Source organism: Salvelinus sp. IW2-2015, linkage group LG25 (genome assembly GCF_002910315.2).
Source record: "Salvelinus sp. IW2-2015 linkage group LG25, ASM291031v2, whole genome shotgun sequence".
Taxonomy (NCBI): Eukaryota; Metazoa; Chordata; class Actinopteri; order Salmoniformes; family Salmonidae; genus Salvelinus; species Salvelinus sp. IW2-2015.
The window spans coordinates 22,087,906-22,107,506 of record NC_036865.1 but is presented as its reverse complement, the minus strand read 5'-3'; the positions used below and the strand labels follow the sequence as shown (position 1 = coordinate 22,107,506).

Sequence of the window (19,601 nt, the reverse complement as noted above, 5' to 3'; positions counted from 1 at the left end):
ATACCCGGGCCAGGTCAATTAGAAAGGCCTGCTCGCAGAAGTGTTTTAGGGAGCGTTTGACAGTGATGAGGGGTGGTCGTTTGAACGCGGATACAGGCAATGAGGCAGTGATCGCTGAGATCCTGATTGAAGACAGCAGAGGTGTATTTGGAGGGCAAGTTGGTCAGGATAATGTCTATGAGGGTGCCCATTAGGCATTAGGGTTGGCAGTTAAGGTTAGTTTAAGGTTTATAATCATATTTCATGACTTTGTGGCTGTGCCAGCTAGTGACCACTCTGCAGAGCTGCCTCCAAAACAAGATTCATGATGAAAAACACGAACCTGCTCTTGGCCTTGGCGTTCCTCAAAGCTTTTTTCTGAATTCCATTTTTTCATTCTGAGAGGTGGCTAAAAGCAAAGCTTGTTCAGACAAACGTTTCAGCCTGTTGAAATTGACTTTGGCACCATTTCTACAGAGGCAACAATGTCACCCCTACTGCTGACAAAATATATCTTCTTCTGTGCCCTACTGGCAGGAAAATAATGCTTATCTTTTTGTTAATAGCTGAAGTTGCATGGGTCAAGGCAAAAGCCACCAGCCATTAGAATGGAATTGGGCTAATCTCCCCGGTCAGGTTTACACTCAACATTACAATGATGTTATTCTCTTTTGTGTTTCTGTCAGGTTCACAGAGAAGGGCAACCTGGAGGTTCTCCTCTTCACCATTCAAAGTAAGATGAGGGCCAACAATCAGAAGGTTTACATGCCACGAGATGGCAAACTCATCTCAGACATCAACAAGGTGAGACCTAGTGCTCCTTAATAAAGAACAGGCTTATCTCAACAGCCTGGCCAAAACAAACACTCAGAAACCCTGGTGTCCTCGATTAGGTTTGAATTGATTACAGTGATTGACAGACAGTTTAAGGGCGGTAAGCTGATCGACAGAGGGTTCAAGTAGATTTAATGCATAGACTTGGTTTCTGTGAGTTTAGTATAGTTAATGACAGGAAGATTTACTTTGCTTTGGGGGATTGTACAGTTGCTAGGTGGGTTTAGTTTACATCACCGTAGCTACCAAGGATAGTGGGAGTGAACTTCGGGAGAAGCGGGGTGGGGGCGGGAACTGCAGCAACGCTATGAGCTGGTGGCTGGGGTGCCGCGGGCGGTGTAGTAGCCGATCAAGGGCGCCGGAGGGCGGCAGCCACTTGTCAAAATACCGCCCCATTTCAAGTGCTGCCGTAGGCGGCCGCCTAATCTTGCCTAATGGGGGGGCCAGCCCTGAGTACAGTAGATGTATTAGATCCATAGAGTTCTGTACGGTGAACCTGTATGACCATTACTTGAACGTGTGTGTCTGTCAGGCCTGGGAGAGGCTGGAGAAGTCGGAGCATGAGAGGGAGCTGGCACTGAGGACGGAGCTGATTCGTCAGGAGAAACTGGAGCAGCTGGCCCGCCGCTTCGACCGCAAGGCCGCCATGAGAGAGACATGGCTGAGTGAAAACCAACGCCTCGTCTCGCAGGTAACACACACTCATGAAAAACACACTCATTGATACACACACACTGGTGGTACACACTAACAATGACACTACTCCTACTGTACATTGTCTACCTGAACTGTTTTGGTTCATAGCCATCATCCGCTCTGGTCATGGAGTCTCATCCTCATGATGTTCACCCATTTAATATCTCCCTGGTACTTCTATACAGACCCATTTAATATCTCCCTGGTACTTTCTATACAGACCCATTTAATATCTCCCTGGTACTTCTATACAGACCCATTTAATATCTCCCTGGTACTTCTATACAGACCCATTTAATATCTCCCTGGTAGTTCTATACAGACCCATTTAATATCTCCCTAGTAGTTCTATACAGACCCATTTAATATCTCCCTAGTAGTTCTATACAGACCCATTTAATATCTCCCTAGTAGTTCTATACAGACCCATGTAATATCTCCCTGGTAGATCTATACTGTTAGATACAACCTTTTAACTCACCTCACTCCTTTCTTTCTCTCGCTCCCTCCCTCCGTTAGGACAACTTTGGCTTCGACCTGCAGGCAGTGGAGGCTGCCACCAAGAAGCACGAGGCCATCGAGACGGACATCGGCGCCTACGAGGAACGTGTGCAGGCTGTGCTCTCTGTGGCCAAGGAGCTGGAGGCGGAGAACTACCACGACATCAAGCGCGTGACTGCGAGGAAGGACAACGTGCTGCGTCTGTGGGAGTACCTGCTGGAGCTGCTGAAGGCCCGGCGCACCCGTCTGGAGATGAACCTGGGCCTGCAGAGGGTCTTCCAAGAGATGCTCCACATCATGGACTGGATGGACGAGATGAAGGTGAGGAAGATGGTGGTGGTGATGATTGAGGGATAGATTGGGGACAATGTGGTTGGATGGTGCGGTAAGAATTGTCACATTTTGTGATGTACGAGCAACTATCTTTGGCCTAGTTAGATTGCAAACTATTGACCCCAGTGACCTGCGATCTTCCTGACCCTGTTGCTGTGCCCTGTATCTTCAGATGCTGCTGCTGTCCCAGGACTATGGGAAACACCTGCTGGGAGTGGAGGACCTGCTGCAGAAGCATGCTCTGGTGGAGGCTGATATCGCCATCCAAGCCAACCGCGTCAAAGCCGTCAACAACAACGCTCAGAAKTTTGCCATCGATGCAGAGGGTGAGTCACGTGCTGGGATTAGTCAGTTTTGGGTGGATTCAATTTTTGCTCTCTCTCTGGGTGATATCTGTAGGCTATATTTGGATGGAGCGTAAAAGCAGGAGAGATTAGAGATGAATTGAATCCTTAAGGGTTTAGCTATACACTGAGTGTACAAAACATTATGAACACCTGCTCTTTCCATGACATAGATTGACCAGGTGAATGTTATGATCCCTTATTAATGTCACTTGTTAAATCCACTTCAATCAGTGTAGATGAAGGGAAGGAGACAGGTTAAAGAATGATCTTTAAGCCTTGAGACAATTGAGACATGGATTGTGTATCTGTGCCATTCAGAGGGTGAATGGGAAAGACAAAAGATTTAAGTGCCTTTGAACAGGGTATGGTAGTTAGTGCCAGGCACACTGGTTTATGTCAAGAACAGCAACRCTGCTGGGTTTTTCACGCTCAACAGTTTCCCGTGTGTATCAAGAATGGTCCACCACCCAAAGGACATCCAGCCAACGTGACACAACTGTGGGAAGCATTGGAGTCAACATGGACCAGCATCCCTGTGGAACGCTTTCAACACCTTGTAGAGTCTATGTCCCAACSAATTGAGGCTGTTCTGAGGGCAAAAGGGGTGCCAGTCAATATTAGGAAGATGTACTTAATGTTTTGTACACTCAGTGTATATTCCTATTGTATTATCCAAGACAATGCTGCCACCTGTCAGAAAAATAAGTCCTTGTTCTTTGTCAGGTATATAAGCTTGTATTTTCAGTTTAAATGATAGAGGTGTTCTGAGTGTGACGTGTTCCTGTCCCCCCTTTTAGGCTACAAGCCCTGTGACCCTCAGGTTATCCGGGACCGCGTGGCCCACATGGAGTTCTGCTACGCAGAGCTGAGCCAGCTGGCCGCCGAGCGCTGCGCCCGCCTGGAGGAGTCCCGCCGCCTCTGGAAGTTCTTCTGGGAGATGGCCGAGGAGGAGGGCTGGATCCGGGAGAAGGAACAAATCCTGTCCTCGGAGGACTGTGGCAAGGACCTGACGGGCGCCGTGCGCCTGCTGAGCCAGCATCGCGCCTTCGAGGACGAGATGAGCGGTCGCGCTGGCCACTTGCAGCAGACCATCAAACAGGGAGAGGAGCTGGTGGCCGCAGACCACTTCGGAGCCGACAAGATCCGCAAACGCATCCAAGACATCCAGGCGCAGTGGGCGGCCCTGGAGGGGCTGTCTGCAGTCAGGAAGGCCCGGCTGGAGGAGGCCTGCAACCTGCACCAGTTCCARGCTGACGCMGACGACATCGACGCCTGGATGCTGGATGTWCTCCGCATYGTGTCCAGTGCCGACGTKGGCCACGACGAGTTCTCCACCCAGGCCCTGGTCAAGAAGCACAAGGACGTGGCCGAGGAGATCACCAGCTACCGACCAGTCATCGACGCCCTGCACGAGCAGTCCAAAACCYTRCCCRRGGARCAGACTGGCTCAGAGGAGGTGCAGGGGCGCCTGKCAGGCATYGARGAGCGCTAYAAGGAGGTGGCTGAGCTGACCCGGCTGAGGAAGCAGGCCCTRCAGGATGCCCTGGCCCTCTACAAGATGTTCAGCGAGGCGGACGCCTGTGAGGTGTGGATCGATGAGAAGGAGCAGTGGCTCAACAGTATGGAGATACCAGAGAAACTGGAGGATCTGGAAGTGGTTCAGCACAGGTAAAGACACCCAGCCTAACCATGGCTTATCGAGTTCAGATGCATTATGTCAGTTGATCAATTTGGAGCTCTGTTGTCATTTCAAGACAACCCTTTCTCTTGAGCAGACTTGAGACATAGAACTCCCACAGTGAAACCCCTGTGCCAAGGAAATTCAGAATATTTTGTAATAACTTTGTATGTCTGTCAGAGAGAGAATTAAATGTATGTTCTCCCGGTGGTTTGACTGGACATTGGAATGTAACACATTGGAAGGGATGTGTGAAACAAATACTTTTTTATGCCAGCTAGGGTGGGCTGTGGAAGGTGTGGAAGGTGTAGAAACTAGAATCCTATAATTCACTTCCCACTAGCAACAGTGCTACAATTTTATAAAGCCAAATCATTCTGAAGTCTTCCCACACTGAGAAGAAACAGGCTGTGTCCTCAGTTAGCTTAGTGTTTTTGGACAGTAGTTCAATGGGTTGTTTACTCCGTGTGTCTCTGGTCTGAATAACGTCTCCCCTCCACACTGTTTACTCACTGTCCACCGCATGGAACCATTCCCAGACTCCTGTTTATTGGCTTTGCTTCTATATACTGACAGCTGGAACATGGCATTAGTTTAGCTGGAAACAAAGCATGTTAACAGAATTAACATTAAAATCATATTGTTTCCATCTGCTTATGTACAGTACACTCATTGCTCCTCTTCCCGCTATTCTACCACCCTCTCTACACCTCCTCCCCCTTCTCTACCTTTTCTCTACCTGCTCCCTCTCTCTACACCACCATCTCTTCTCCCATTCTATGTCCATCTCTCTACCTCCCGCCTCTCTTCCTCCTCCCCTCTCTTCCTCCTCCCCCTCTCTCTACCTCCCCTCTCCTATTCCCTCTCTCTATATCCTCCTCCCTTCTTACCTCCCCCTCTCTACCACCTCCTCCCCCCTCTTCCACCTCTCCCCCTCTTTACCACTTCCTCCCCGTCTTACCACCTCCTCATCCCGTCCTACCACCTCCTCCCCGTCTCTACCACCTCCTCCCTCCCCCTCTACACTCCTCCCCGTCTCTCACCACCTCCTCCCCGTCTCTACCACCCTCCTCCCGTCTCTACACCTCTCCCCGTCTCTCATACCACCTCCTCCCCGTCTCTCTACCACCTCCTCCCCGTCTCTCTACCACCTCCTCCCGTCTCTCTACCACCTCCTCCCCGTCTCTCTACCACCTCTATCTACCTCCTCCCCCTATTCTACGCCCCTCTGTCTACCTCCTCCCCCTTTCTACCCTCCCTCTACCACCTCCTCCCCCTCTGTCTACCTCAACCCTCTCTCTACCCCCCCACCCTCGGTCTACCACCACCTCACCCTTTCTACCCACCTCTGTCTACCTCCTACTCCCCTCTCTGTATCTCCACCTCCCCCTTCTCCTCCCCTTCTGTACCCCCTCTTCCCCCGCAGGTTTGAGAGTCTGGAGCCAGAGATGAACAACCAAGCATCCCGCGTTGCCGTGGTGAACCAGATTGCTAGGCAACTAATCCACAGTGGTCACCCCAGTGAGAAGGAGATCAAAGCCCAACAGGACAAACTCAACACCAGGTAGAGTAACATCCTACATCAATCTCAACACCAACTACAGTTAACCTCAGTTAAAAACCTCTAGTGGAAATGTACTCTCCCCTGACTGGGTGTGTTTCTACGTCACTCTAGATGGAGCCAGTTCCGTGACCTAGTTGACCTGAAGAAAGACTCCCTCAACTCAGCTCTGGGCGTGCAGAACTACCACCTGGAGTGCAATGAAACCAAGTCGTGGATCCGTGAGAAGACCAAGGTGATCGAGTCCACCCAGGAGCTGGGCAACGATCTTGCCGGGGTCATGGCCCTACAGCGCAAACTCACCGGCATGGAGCGTGACCTGGCTGCCATCGAGGACAAGCTGGGAGAACTGGGGAAGGAGGGGGAGTGCCTGGCRACTGAGCACCCTGACCAGGCCCAGGGCATCATGGGTCGTCTGGGGGAGATCACAGGGGTGTGGGATGAGATGAAGGGCACCTTGAAGAATCGCGAGGAGTCTCTGGGAGAGGCCAGCAAGCTGCAGCAGTTCCTCCGGGAGCTGGATGACTTCCAATCATGGCTGTCCAAAACCCAGACGGCCATCGCCTCAGAGGACATGCCCAACACACTGACGGAGGCCGAGAAGCTTCTGGCGCAGCACGAGRGCATCAAGAACGAGATCCGCAACTACGAGGAGGACTACCAGAAGATGAGGGACATGGGCGAGATGGTGACCCAGGGCCAGACTGACGCCCAGTACATGTTCCTGAGGCAGAGGCTGCAGGCCCTGGACACGGGCTGGAACGAGCTGCACAAGATGTGGGAGAACCGTCAGAACCTACTGTCCCAGTCCCATGCCCACCAGCTGTTCCTCAGGGACACCAAGCAGGCTGAGGCCTTCCTCAACAACCAGGTAACATCACACTGCACACTTCTATAGGGCTGACCCCATTTAGTCGACTGGTAGATTGTTTGGTTGATAGGCTGTTGCTTGACCGAGWTTTTTTAGTCGAGCAGTAGCAAAACATTTTTTATCTCCAGTATTTTCCATAACTAGTCAAATTTGTTCCACACATCTAGCTTCACCTTTACCTCTTGAGCAACCAACCATTCCTCCATTTCGAGTTAATTTGTCACGTCATCTGCATCCATTTTGCTGTCATGTGTTTGAAGTTTGTTATAACCAATGTATTTAATGTGATTATGATATGCTATAGGTCAGGCCCTATTGGTCACATGCATGCGATGCATTCATGCATCACGTAAAGAGAGAAAGGGTTGAGGGAATAGGGAACGTTTTTCCCAAACAAATTTCAGTAACAGAACTTTTCAATCAGAAATGGCTGTAATTATGTTGCAGCTTCAGCAACACGGACAGCGCGATAAACACTGTCGATGTTCTGTGGTGGTCGCTGCAGGAGGGAGAGACAACGGATGCTAGTTAGATAGTCACTCGCTTAAAAAAATGTAACACAGCGCAGCAAGTCTGAGACCAGCACTATCAAATCAATTGCAGTCAGACTCCCTATAGTCATTCGTCTTAATTATTTCATCAAACGGTTTAAATCATCAGACAAGCTCAGTACATAGTTGATTTGATTGAAACACATAGGACRTGTCTATATATGAAAAAATACACGTTTTAACATTTCAACCAATCGATTGGTCGAAAGAACAGAAGACTCTCGGTCGATCAAGATTTTTTTTTTGTCAGGGAAAGCACTACACTTCTGCCCATTTTTGTTTCAGACAAATGGCAGTGAGCAAAATGACCTGAACGTTTTGAATAAATGCGATGGCACAGTGTACAAAGCGAGCTCTCGGTACTGCAACTCGCCATTGCAAGGACTGCATCATACATCACACTGTTAATGTTAACTTTAGTTAAATAATGGCCTACACACAAATTGTTAAAGAAAGTATGCGTGTGTGTGTGTGTGTGTGTGCGCAATTATCAGTGTGTATGCGCATTCCTTTGTGGTCTAGCCGAGGGGTTGAACCCCTCATTATTAGGGTGATGCTAAGAGAGGCAGATGGCTCTATTAGTCAGATCACTGTCTGGGGCTTCAGCTGGTCCACACTGACTGTGCTGTCCAGCACTACCGCTCACATCCCAGCCAATCAGAAGCATGTACACACACACCTCTGTTGGCTCAGTCCTCTGGAAAGATTTCTGAGAGAAACACCATATCCGCTGTTACTGTGCTACGGTGGGCTACAGTACATGGGAGTCACCTGCATGTTCTTGTTCAAGAGTTGAATGGCACACTCACTGACGCCGTTACTGTCCGCCTCCTTCCTCATTCCCTCTTTCCCTGCCTCCCTCCTCTCTCTCTCTCTCTCTCTCTCTCTCTCTCTCTCTAGCTCTCTCTCTCTCTCTCTCTCTCTCTCTCTCTCTCTCTCTCTCTCAGGAGTATGTGCTGGCCCATACTGAGATGCCCACGACTCTGGAGGGGGCAGAGGGAGCCATTAAGAAGCAGGAGGACTTCATGACCACCATGGACGCCAACGAGGAGAAGATCAAAGCTGTGGTGGACACCGGACGCAGGCTGGTCAGCGATGGAAACGCCAACGCTGACCGCATCCAGGAGAAAGTGGACTCTATCGATGAGAGGTATTGAATACTTTGTTAAAAGCGCTATACAATTTGATTTATTGTGTATGTGGAGAACTGAGTGGTAGCCATCATTACCTATACATTTTTTTAAACAGCTGTTTCTGAACTCTTAACTCTCTCTGTGCTAAATATATAATGTTTTAACCCCTGTCCTTGTGTGTGTGTTTGAAGACATAAGAAGAACCGCATGGTGGCCAGTGAGCTTCTCTGTAAGCTGAAGGATAACAGAGACCTGCAGAAGTTCCTCCAGGACTGCCAAGAGGTGAGCTGCCCCCTATCACACCCATATAACATACCCCTCACCTACTCTCTCTCTCTGTGTGTGTGTGTCTCACTAATTGGCTCTTTGGTGTGTGCAGCTCTCCCTGTGGATCAATGAGAAGATGCTCACGGCTCAGGACATGTCGTACGACGAAGCCAGAAACCTCCACAGCAAATGGCTCAAACACCAGGCGTTCATGGCCGAGCTGCAGTCCAACAAGGAGTGGCTGGACAAGATCGAGAAGGTCAGTGACTTAAAGACGGATATCTTCTCTTTGACAATTTCGTTGCGAATGTCCCCTCCCTTGAGATTTGTGTTGTTGTTTTTGAGTGTGCGTGTGCGTGTCCCTAAAGCTCTCTCTCTGTGTGTGTGTGTGTGTGAAGTAGTTATTTGTTTAGCTCATAACTTGTTGTTAATGCTTATACTCCACACTTCCCTCCAGTCTGATAAGAACAGCTCTCTCCTTTGGATCATTTAGTCCTTAATGCAGAGCGATCAAGTCATAACAACCACGTGGGCTATTTAAGGATTAAGGCACGAGGCGGGTGTGGTATATGGCGAATATACCATGGCTAAGGGCTGTTCTTGGATACAGCCCTTAGCCGTGGTATATTGGCCATATACCACAAACCCCCAAGGTGTCTTATTGCTATTATAAACTGGTTACAAACGTAATTAGAACAATAAAAAAAAATGTTTAGTCATTCCCGTGGTATACGGTCTCGTATACCACCGCTGTCAGCCAATCAGCATTCAGGGCTCGAACCACCCAGTTTATAATACAGTTTATTTTTATCGCTTTGGTACTATTTCACAAGTATGCGGTACATTTTCCCAACTCTTAGTACAAAACTCCAAACTGGTAACGCGGCCCCGTCTTTCATTCAAAACCTGTCATTGTGCATTCATTTGGATTGTAAACATCTTTCACCACACAACCATTGCTTAAAAATATAAGTTTATTGTGAAATGTAATAAGAACATTGATTTAATACCCAAAACACAACAAAATTATATTTTCAATGTAATAATTTTGACCAGTTAATCCAATAGCAAACAATGCAAGATACGCTTTTCAAATCACCCTTAGAAGTGCTGAAGGTAATATGCTACAGTACTGTAGATTACAGTAGATTACAGTTTTCACATTAGACAATGCACTTACATTACCTAACAAAATGTACAGAAAATATATTATTTCCATCATCTCTATCCAATGTCTAATCAAAGGTGTGATCAATGAAGACATCCTCTACAATCATTCATGAAAAAAACTMTATTTTTAAGATGTAATTACAATATAGGTTTACTGTCTAATCAAATGAAACAAATGAAATGAATGAAATTAAAACAATGTTAAGTACGTATTAATTTGCGTCAAGCCCCAGTGAATGTCCTCATTGTTCATGCACCGCGGGACAATCTTTTGGCATGGCGAATACAAGCTTGACTGGTCTGCATTGATGTCGTCACATGCCTCATCCATGGCCAGAAGGAGGGTGGCACGCTCATGGGGATGGCGATTGTACACCTTCCACCTCCATGCTGAAAACAAATCCTCAATAGGGTTGAGGAAAGGAGAGTATGGGGGCAGATATAGGGTCACGAATCAGGGATGGGCCCATACCATGACTGAACCACCTCTGCATGGTGAAACCTAACATTGTCCAACGCAATGAAATAGGTGACCCCTTCACCTTGACAGGCCTGCTCAATTTCATTGAGAAACACAATGAGGTGTGCAGTGTTTTAGGATCCAAGTAATGGCCTACGTCCTACCACACCGTCTTCAGAGATAGCTGCACACATGGAGATGTTTCCCCCACGTTGTCCTGGCACTTCGACGGCCCCCTATTGGCTTATGAGGTTCCGCCCACGATGCCAAGTTGAAGCCCGCTTCATCAACAAAGATATACGTGTGATGGTTCACAGCAACATAAAGCACCATCCTAAAAATATAATTTGGTTAGTTATTTTTACAGTACAGTTCCAATATGATATTGTGAAGTATCATGTGCATTAATAGTAACAGTAATACAGTATATAGTGCTGTWCCGGAACATACTCGGCCCGCAGTTGTTTCACCCGGTCATTGTTTCTCTCAAAAGGCACCAGGAAAATGTGTTTCATAGATACCTGGTGACTCTTCAAAAGGCGGGCGATTGTTTGTAGGCTGATTGATGCCACATTGGCAAATGGTTCATCGTTCTCCTCAATGGCCTGCTTTATTTTTCGGACAGCCGTATGTCATTCCTGGTCCTCTACATTTCCACCACGGCCCACTCCTGCTAGTCTGTCAGCGCATGGCAACGGCCACCACCGTGGGGGCTTCTGTCAATTCTGAGGTTAGAACAGAGTATACCGTCAATGGATAATACTGTAAGAATGTTTTGTGAATTAACATGCATTACAATATGTAATTTACTGTAAATGTAACGGTAAAGAATAGTGCATATCCTGCAAACTTACCAGTGTTCTTGGCGAAATGTTCTCATGATCGAAATTATTTTAAAATWAAAWWWTTTTGTATTATAATTTTTTAGGAGGTAGATCAGCTTTAATATTGCAGATAGATTGTGGCTTCCATCAATATAATTGTCTGCATAATTTACAATCCCCCATATATTTTTTGTAAATATATAATATATATTTAACTTTTATTAAACTTTTATCCCAGCTATCTCTGAACACCATCCGGTTTTGATTTCTATTTGCCATATATTTTTCAACTGTGCTGTGGTGTTTCTCAAATCAAATCAAATGTATTTATATAGCCCTGCTTACATCAGCTGATATCTCAAAGTGCTGTACAGAAACCCAGCCTAAAACCCCAAACAGCAAGCAATGCAGGTGTAGAAGCATGGTGGCTAGGAAAAACTCCCTAGAAAGGTCAAAACCTAGAGAGGAACCAGGCTATGAGGGGTGGCCAGTCCTTTTCTGGCTGTGCCGGGTGGAGATTATAACAGAACATGGCCAAGATGTTCATAAATGACCAGCATGGTCAAATAATAATAATCACAGTAGTTGTCGAGGGTGCAGCAAGTCAGCACCTCAGGAGTAAATGTCAGTTGGCTTTTCATAGCCGATCATTAAGAGTATCTCTACCGCTCCTGCTGTCTCTAGAGAGTTGAAAACAGCAGGTCTGGGACAGGTAGCACGTCCGGTAGCACGTCAGGGTTCCATAGCCGCAGGCAGAACAGTTGAAACTGGAGCAGCAGCAGCAAGATTTCTGAACCTTTCTATTCTCAAAGTTTCTACAGATTATAAATTAAAGAATTTTTTGGGGTTAGGGTTATTATATTATTGATCGATTTGAGTATGACTTTTTAAATCACAGAGCAGTGCTATTTGCAGAGTTAGCTCCAGGTAAATGTTGCAATTCTTCAACCATTCCTGAACCTGCGACCAAAAACAAGCTACTTATGGACAGTACCAAAACAAATGATTAAATTATTCTGTCTCTTCGCAGCAACAACGGGATGGTTGTATCCACCATATCTATAACATTCTATTGGCTGCAATATTTTTTTTTTAATATTTTAAATTGAAAAACAAAGTTTTGAATCCAGCGTTGTTTTGTGTATCAGTTCATAAACCATGTGCCATGGAATCATTAAATTGAACATCTCTGCCCAACTATTTTTCAATCTATATGTCACAGCTGTCAAGTTTTGGGTCCTTCAATGAAACTGGTATACTTCTTTATTTATCACAATTTTCTTTAACCAATTTTGGTCTTTAACGCAGGGCAGAAGGACAAGTTCCTTACTTTCTCCCCCTTCCACTTGCCTCTTCAATTTTTGCGGTAATGCTGTAATTAGTTGGTTGTAATTTTGAGTGGCGCAGACATGTGACAACTGCAGACTAGAACTAGTAGTTTAAAAGTTCAGTATTGACGGCTTGTTGCCGAGAACGATCGTGAGCAGTGTCACATTGCTCACGTCCGATTTGACTGAATCACCAATTTCCCATTGTCTTCCTTCCTGAATGGCATTAGTGGAGCTCTGTTTATCTCCATAATGTTCTAACGTGACTTTCTCCTACCCAATCCCAGGATGGAATGCAGCTGATGGCTGAGAAGCCGGAGACAGAGTCCATGGTGAAGGAAAAGCTGGCAGCGCTCCATAAGATGTGGGATGACCTGGAGTCCACCACCCAGACCAAGGCCAAGTGTCTGTTTGATGCCAACAAGGCCGAGCTGTTCACCCAGAGCTGTGCCGACCTAGACAAGTGGCTGGTAGGAGTGGATGGACAGATCCAATCAGACGACTATGGCAAAGATCTGACCAGTGTCAACATCCTGCTCAAGAAACAACAGGTACTGACTACTGGAGCTTGAGTTGTTGTATGTCTCCCTCAGTTATGTTATGTAACCATACTACTTATTTTCCTGACTCCTTTGACAGTGGTGTTGGAGGGCCAGTAGGAGGCACTCTTTCCTCTGGTCTAAACAAAGATCCCAATGCCCCAGGGCAGTGATTAGGGACACTGCTCTGTGTAGGGTGCCGTCTTTCGGATGGGACGTTAAACGGGTGTCCTGACTCTCTGAGGTCATTAAAGATCCCATGGCACTTATCGTAAGAGTAGGGGTGTTAACCCCGGTGTCCTGGCTAAATTCCCAATCTGGCCCTCAACCATCACGGTCACCTAATAATCCCCAGTTTACAATTGGCTCATTCATCCGCCTCCTCTCCCCTGTAACTATTCCCCAGGTCGTTGCTGCAAATGAGAACGTGTTCTCAGTCAACTTACCTGGTAAAATAACGGATAAATTAAAAAAAAAAAAAAAACATGCATGGACTGGTAAAATACCCATTTCTCTATAATTTTAGCTCATTGTTTCATATTAGGTTAAAGCCACTATCAGTAATTTACCTCAGGATGAATTCACTTGCATAGACAAACGATATAGACAAACGATGAGCTAAGTGTTAAGCCTGATATTGTTTTCACTTTTACTTTAACTATGTAAGGGGAAGAGTAAGCTAAACAGCATGAAGTGTTGAAACAGTTTATTATGCAGATGGTTCCTTCATACTAGCGCGTGGAGCAGTAATGAGCAGACTAACCACGTTATGTAACAGCCCATGCTACGCACATACACACACTACCCCCCCGTCCCATTACGTAATCGCTCCCTCGCCTTGATGTGTGGATGAGCCAGCACTGTGTGTGTGTGTGTAAGAGAGAGCCAGAGATAGAGTGAAGGACTGACAGAGAGGGAGTAAAGCAGAGAGAGTGATGGAGCGAAACAGTATGCTTATAATTTGAGGTAGAACTTCAGTGGAGCATGCTGATTTGTATATGAGCGACAGTGAAATGAAAGGTTGTGCACCCATAGTATCCTTTGTGTAACCCAGATCCAAAATGTGCGCATTGTGAGAGAGGGAGAGCATTGCCACAGTTTGTTCCATCTGGAAGAGGGAGAGCAAACAAGCGTGAGAGAGGGGAAACTCCAAGAGCAGAAACGAGACGAAGAGCTCTGGATCACATGCTCTCAGGAGACCAGAGAGGGAGATGGAGAGCCTGCTGTAATCCCGTCTCTTTCCTTTCCTCTCTTATTTCTGTCCACTCCTCTTCCTCTCCTCCTGGTGTGGCGTCCCTAGATGCTGGAGAGCCAGGTGGACGTGCGTCAGAAGGAGGTGGAGGAGCTGCAGAGCCAGGCCCAGGTCCTCAGCCAGGAGGGTAAGGATACGGACGAGGTGGACGGCCAGCGCCGCATCGTGGAGAAGAAGTTCCAGCAGCTGCTGGACCCTCTACGGAAGAGGAAGGGAAACCTCATGGCCTCCCGCGAGATCCACCAGTTCAACAGAGACATGGAGGACGAGATTGTAAGTACATTAATCTAGCGTAGCCGTGTGTGCGTGTCTGTCTGTGTGGGTGTGCGCATGTGTGTTTCAGAGAAAGAGATTATGTATGCCTGCTTGTGCAAGTGTCAATTGTATTTTTATGCAAATGTCTATAAGCTACAGTATACTGTGTGTGCTTGTGTGAAATCCGTGCCCTATGGCAGTGTGGAACAGCATCAGAAGCTGAGCAGCACCTTGTCTGAAGGGATTTAAGAGTTAAAAGGTTTTTTAGTTGGGGGGGAGGGGAACTGAGAGTAGCAGCAGGTGCATGCTTTCATAGCTGTGGTGGTCTCTTTGTTAATGTGATGACTGTATCGACTCCTTTCAGGCAGACAAGCAGCAGCAGTCCACGTGTTTTGAAAGGACTAGGTTGGGTCTCTGAACTGAAGTGTCTGCATCTGTGTATGCCATCAACTGGATTTAAAATGCTTACTTCAGTCAGAACAAAAACCGCTTTGTCTAAGTAGTTCACTTACATCAGGTTGTTAGTTGTGGTTAAGTTTAGATGCTGTCATTCCTTTTGCTACATCAGTGTCAATCTTCCAAAATTATTCATATCTATATCTGTGTTTTCCTCTTAGCTCTGGGTTGAAGAGCGAATGCCACTTGCAATATCAACAGACCACGGAAACAACCTGCAAACTGTCCAGTTACTCATCAAGAAGAACCAGGTAAGAAACAAACTCCCATCAGTTTGAACCTTGAACAGTATTTCTATCTATAGAATATAGCTCTTAGCATTTACAGTACTACCATTAAAATCAGGGTGACAGATCTATTTCTGTACCAGGTGACCTCATGTACTCTACTTTTAAAGCAGCTGACTTCATTCTGACCTGCTGCCCTTTGATCTCTCCCCCACCAGACCCTGCAGAAGGAGATCCAGGGCCACCAGCCCCGCTGTGATGACATCTTTGAGCGGGGCCAGCAGGTCCTCAAGGATGACGACGACAGCCTCAGCGGCGAGGGGATCCACCAACGGCTGGCCGACCTGCGGCGCCTGTGGGCCCAGATTCTGGAGGAGACGGGCAAACGCCATGGACGCCTGGAGGAGGCCCACAAGGCCCAACAGTACTACTTTGATGCTGCTGAAGCCGAGGCCTGGATGAGCGAGCAAGAGCTCTACATGATGTCAGAGGAGAAAGCCAAGGTGAGGGGTGCAGTGGGGCAGAGAATGAATGTGAGGTAGGATGATGGTGATCAAATGTTATTGGTCACATACACATGGTTAGCAGATGTTAATGCGAGTATAGCGAAATGCTTGTGCTTCTAGTTCCGACAGTGCAGTAATATCTAACAAGTAATCTAACAATTGCACAACAACTACCTAATACACACATCTAAAGGGATAGAATAAGAATATGTACATATAAATATATGGATGAGCGATGACCGAGCGGCATAGGCAAGATGCATATGAGATGAGTAATGTAATATATGTGTTTTGGTATTTTATTAGGATCCCCATTAGCTGTTGCAAAAGCAGCAGCTACTCTTCCTGGGGTCCACACAAAACATGAAGCATAATACAGAATGACATAATACAGAACACCATTAAAAAAGAACAGCTCAAGGACAGAACTACATACATTTTTTAAAAGTCACACGTAGCCTACATATCCATGCATACACACAAACTATCTAGGTCAAATAGGGGAGAGGCATTGTGCCACGAGGTGTTGCTTTATCTGTTTTTTGAAACCAGGTTTGCTTTTTATTTGAGCAATATGAGATGGAAGGAAGTTCCATGCAATAAGGGCTCTATATAATACTGTACGCTTTCTTGAATTTGTTCTGGATTTGGGGACTATGAAAAGACCCCTGGTGGCATGTTCGGTGGGATAAGTGTGTGTCAGAGCTGTGTGTAAGTTGACTATGCAAACAATTTGGGATTTTCAACACATTGTTTCTTTTAAAWTGAAGAAGTGATGCAGTCAGTCTCTCCTCAACTCTTAGCCAAGAGAGACTGGCATGCATAGTATTTATATCAGCCCTTTGATTACAATTAAGAGCAAAACGTGCCACTCTGTGCTGGGCCAGCTGCAGCTTAACTAGGTCTTTCCTTGCAGCACTGAACAATAATCAAGATTAGATAAAACTAGAGCCTGCAAAACTTGCTTTTTGGAGTGTGGTGGAAAATAAAGCAGAGCATCTCTTTATTACAGCTAGACCTCTCCCCATCTTTGCAACCATTGAATCAATATGTTTTGACCATGACAGTTTACAATCTAAGGTAACGCCAAGTAATCTCCTCAACTTGTTCAACAGCCACATAATTCATTACCAGATTCAGCTGAGGTCAAGCAGTTAAGGAATGATTTGGACCAAATACAATGCTCTTAGTTTTAGAGATGTTCAGGACCAGTTTATTACTGGCCACCCATTCCAAAACAGACTGCAACTCTTTGTTAAGGGTTTCAGTGACTTCATTAGCTGTGGTTGCTGGTGCGTATATGGTTGAATCATCAGCATACATGGACACATATGCTTTGTTTAATACCAGTGGCAGGTCACTAAAAAAAGAAAAGAGTAGAGGGTCTAGAGAGCTGCCCTGTGGTACTCCACACTTTACATGTTTGACATTAGAGACGCTTCCATTAAAGAAAACCCTTTGAGTTCTATTAGATAGATAGCTCTGTTTGAAAAGCCATAGCACTTATGTTTTTTCAACAACAGTTTATGGTCAATAATATCAAAGGCTGCACTGAAATCTAACATTACAGCTCCCACAATCTTCTTTTTATTAATTTCTTTCAACCAATCATCAGTCATTTGTCAGTGCAGTGCATGTTGAGTGCCCTTCTCTATAAGCATGCTGAAAGTCTGTTGTTAATTAGTTTACAGAGAAATAGAATTGTATTTGGTCAAACACAATTTTTTTCCAACAGTTTGCTGGCCAGCAAGCTTATAGGTCTGCTGTTAGAACCAGTAAAGGCCTTTTTTCCACTCTTGAGTAGCGGAATTACTTTGGCTTCCCTCCAGGCCTGAGGACAAAGACTTTCCTCTAGGCTCAGATAAAAAAATATGACAGTTAGGCGTGGCTATAGAGTCAGCCACCATCCTCAGTAGCTTTCCATCTAAGTTGTCAATGCCAGGAGGTTTGTCATTATTGATCAATAACAATCATTTTCCCACCTCTCCCACACTAACTTTACAGAATTCAAACTTGCACTGCTTTTCTTTATTTGTTTTTTTATGCATGAATGTAATTGCTCACTCTTTGTTGTGGGTATTTCCTGCCTAAGTTTGCCCACGAAATTATCATTAAAATAATTGGCAACATCAAATGGTTTTGTGATGAATAAGCCATCTGATTCGATGAAAGATGGAGTTGAATTTGTCTTTCTGCCCATAATTTCATTTAAAGTACTCAAGTTTTTTTTCCATCATTCTTTATATCATTGATCTTRGCTTCATAATTCAGTTTCTTCCTCTTTTTGTTGAGTTTAGTCACATAATTTCTCAATTTGCAGTAAGTAAGCCAGTCAGATGTACAGCCAGACTTATTAGCCACTCCTTTTGCCCCATCTCTTTCAACCATACAGTTTTTAGTTTCCTCGTCAATCTATGGAGCCTTAACAGTTCTAAATGTCAGTTTCTTAATAGGTGCATGTTTATCAATCATTTGAGGAAGCAATTTCATAAATTTATGAAGTGCAGCATCTGGATCCTTCTCATTTATCACATCAGACCAATAAATATTTTTAACATCATCCACATAAGTCACAGCAAAATCTTTTGTATGATCTCTTATACTATCTTAGGCCCAGCTGTTGGAACTTTGGCTTTCCTGGATATATGAAATATTGTGATCACTGCATCCAATGGGTACGGATATAGCTTGAGAACAAAGTTCTACGGCATTAGTAAAAATGGGATTGATACATGTGGATGATCTTGTTCTTGTAGTGTTTGGTAGGTTGATTAATAACCTGAACCAGATTACAGGCACTTTAATAATATGTAAACATTATTAAAGTGGCATTATTTAAAGTGACTAGTGTTCAATATATTAAAGTGGCAAATGATTCGAGTCTGTATGTAGGCGGCAGCCTCTCTGTGTTAGTGATGGCTGTTTATCAGTCTGATGGCCTTGAGATAGAAGCTGTTTTTCAGTCTCTCGGTCCCAGCTTTGATGGTAGCGGGGTGAACAGGCAGTGGCTCGGGTGGTTGTTGTCCTTGATGATCTTTTTGTCCTTCCTGTGACATCGGGTGGTGTAGGTGTCATGGAGACCAGGTAGTTTTCCCCCGGTGATGCGTTGTGCAGACCGCACACCCTCTGGAGAGCCTTGCAGTTGTGGGCGATGCAGTTGCCATACCAGGCGGTGAAACAGTTCAACAGGATGCTCTCAATTGTGCATCTGTAAAAGTTTGTTAGGGTTTTAGGTGACAGGCCAAATGTATTCAGCGCACTGATTGGGCCTGATGTGATGTAGGTTGATGGTGATTGGGCCTGATGTGATGTAGAGGATGGTGATTGGGCCTAATGGAGGATGTAAGAGGATGGTGATTGGGCCTGACGGGGGAGGCAGGATGATGGGGATTGGGCCTGACGGGGGAGGCAGGATGATGGGGATTGWGCCTGACGGGGGGAGGCAGGATGATGGGGATTGGGCCTGACGGGGGGAGGCAGGATGATGGGGATTGGGCCTGACGGGGGGAGGCAGGATGATGGGGTTTGGGCCTGACGGGGGAGGCAGGATGATGGGGATTGGGCCTGACTGGATGAGCAGCTGTCTTTGGTAGAGATACAATGTGTGTTTTGGTTAGGACTGGTGGGTTGCACTTCAGTAGTTTGTTGGGGTGGATCATTAGGAGCGGCAGAGTTTAATAGGAACTGGGGTGTGGTTACAAGGCAAGCTGCTTTTTTGTTACAAGGCAAGCTGCTGGATAGGAGAAGGACTGGTTGGTACTGTACAAGGGGTATTTCTTCACTTGGTAGGACTGTGACTGTTGCCCGGTAAGTTGTTGGTCTGTCAGGCAGAG

General features: G+C 46.0%; 1 protein-coding gene across 4 annotated transcripts in view; it reads left to right on the top strand.

Moving 5' to 3' along the window:
* LOC111951877 (spectrin beta chain, non-erythrocytic 1) overlaps positions 1–19,601 on the top strand; it is a 134,318-nt gene that overhangs the window by 88,704 nt on the left and 26,013 nt on the right. For all 4 annotated transcript variants that reach the window (XM_023970175.2, XM_023970174.2, XM_023970176.2 and 1 more), the window contains 14 exons: positions 666–783; positions 1,346–1,504; positions 2,029–2,331; positions 2,516–2,669; positions 3,488–4,358; positions 5,795–5,932; positions 6,044–6,800; positions 8,299–8,501; positions 8,676–8,766; positions 8,864–9,010; positions 12,821–13,084; positions 14,373–14,597; positions 15,197–15,286; positions 15,481–15,765. In XM_023970175.2, coding sequence (XP_023825943.1) covers positions 666–783; positions 1,346–1,504; positions 2,029–2,331; positions 2,516–2,669; positions 3,488–4,358; positions 5,795–5,932; positions 6,044–6,800; positions 8,299–8,501; positions 8,676–8,766; positions 8,864–9,010; positions 12,821–13,084; positions 14,373–14,597; positions 15,197–15,286; positions 15,481–15,765 — 3,805 coding nt within the window. The remainder of the gene's footprint in view (positions 1–665; positions 784–1,345; positions 1,505–2,028; positions 2,332–2,515; positions 2,670–3,487; positions 4,359–5,794; positions 5,933–6,043; positions 6,801–8,298; positions 8,502–8,675; positions 8,767–8,863; positions 9,011–12,820; positions 13,085–14,372; positions 14,598–15,196; positions 15,287–15,480; positions 15,766–19,601) is intronic.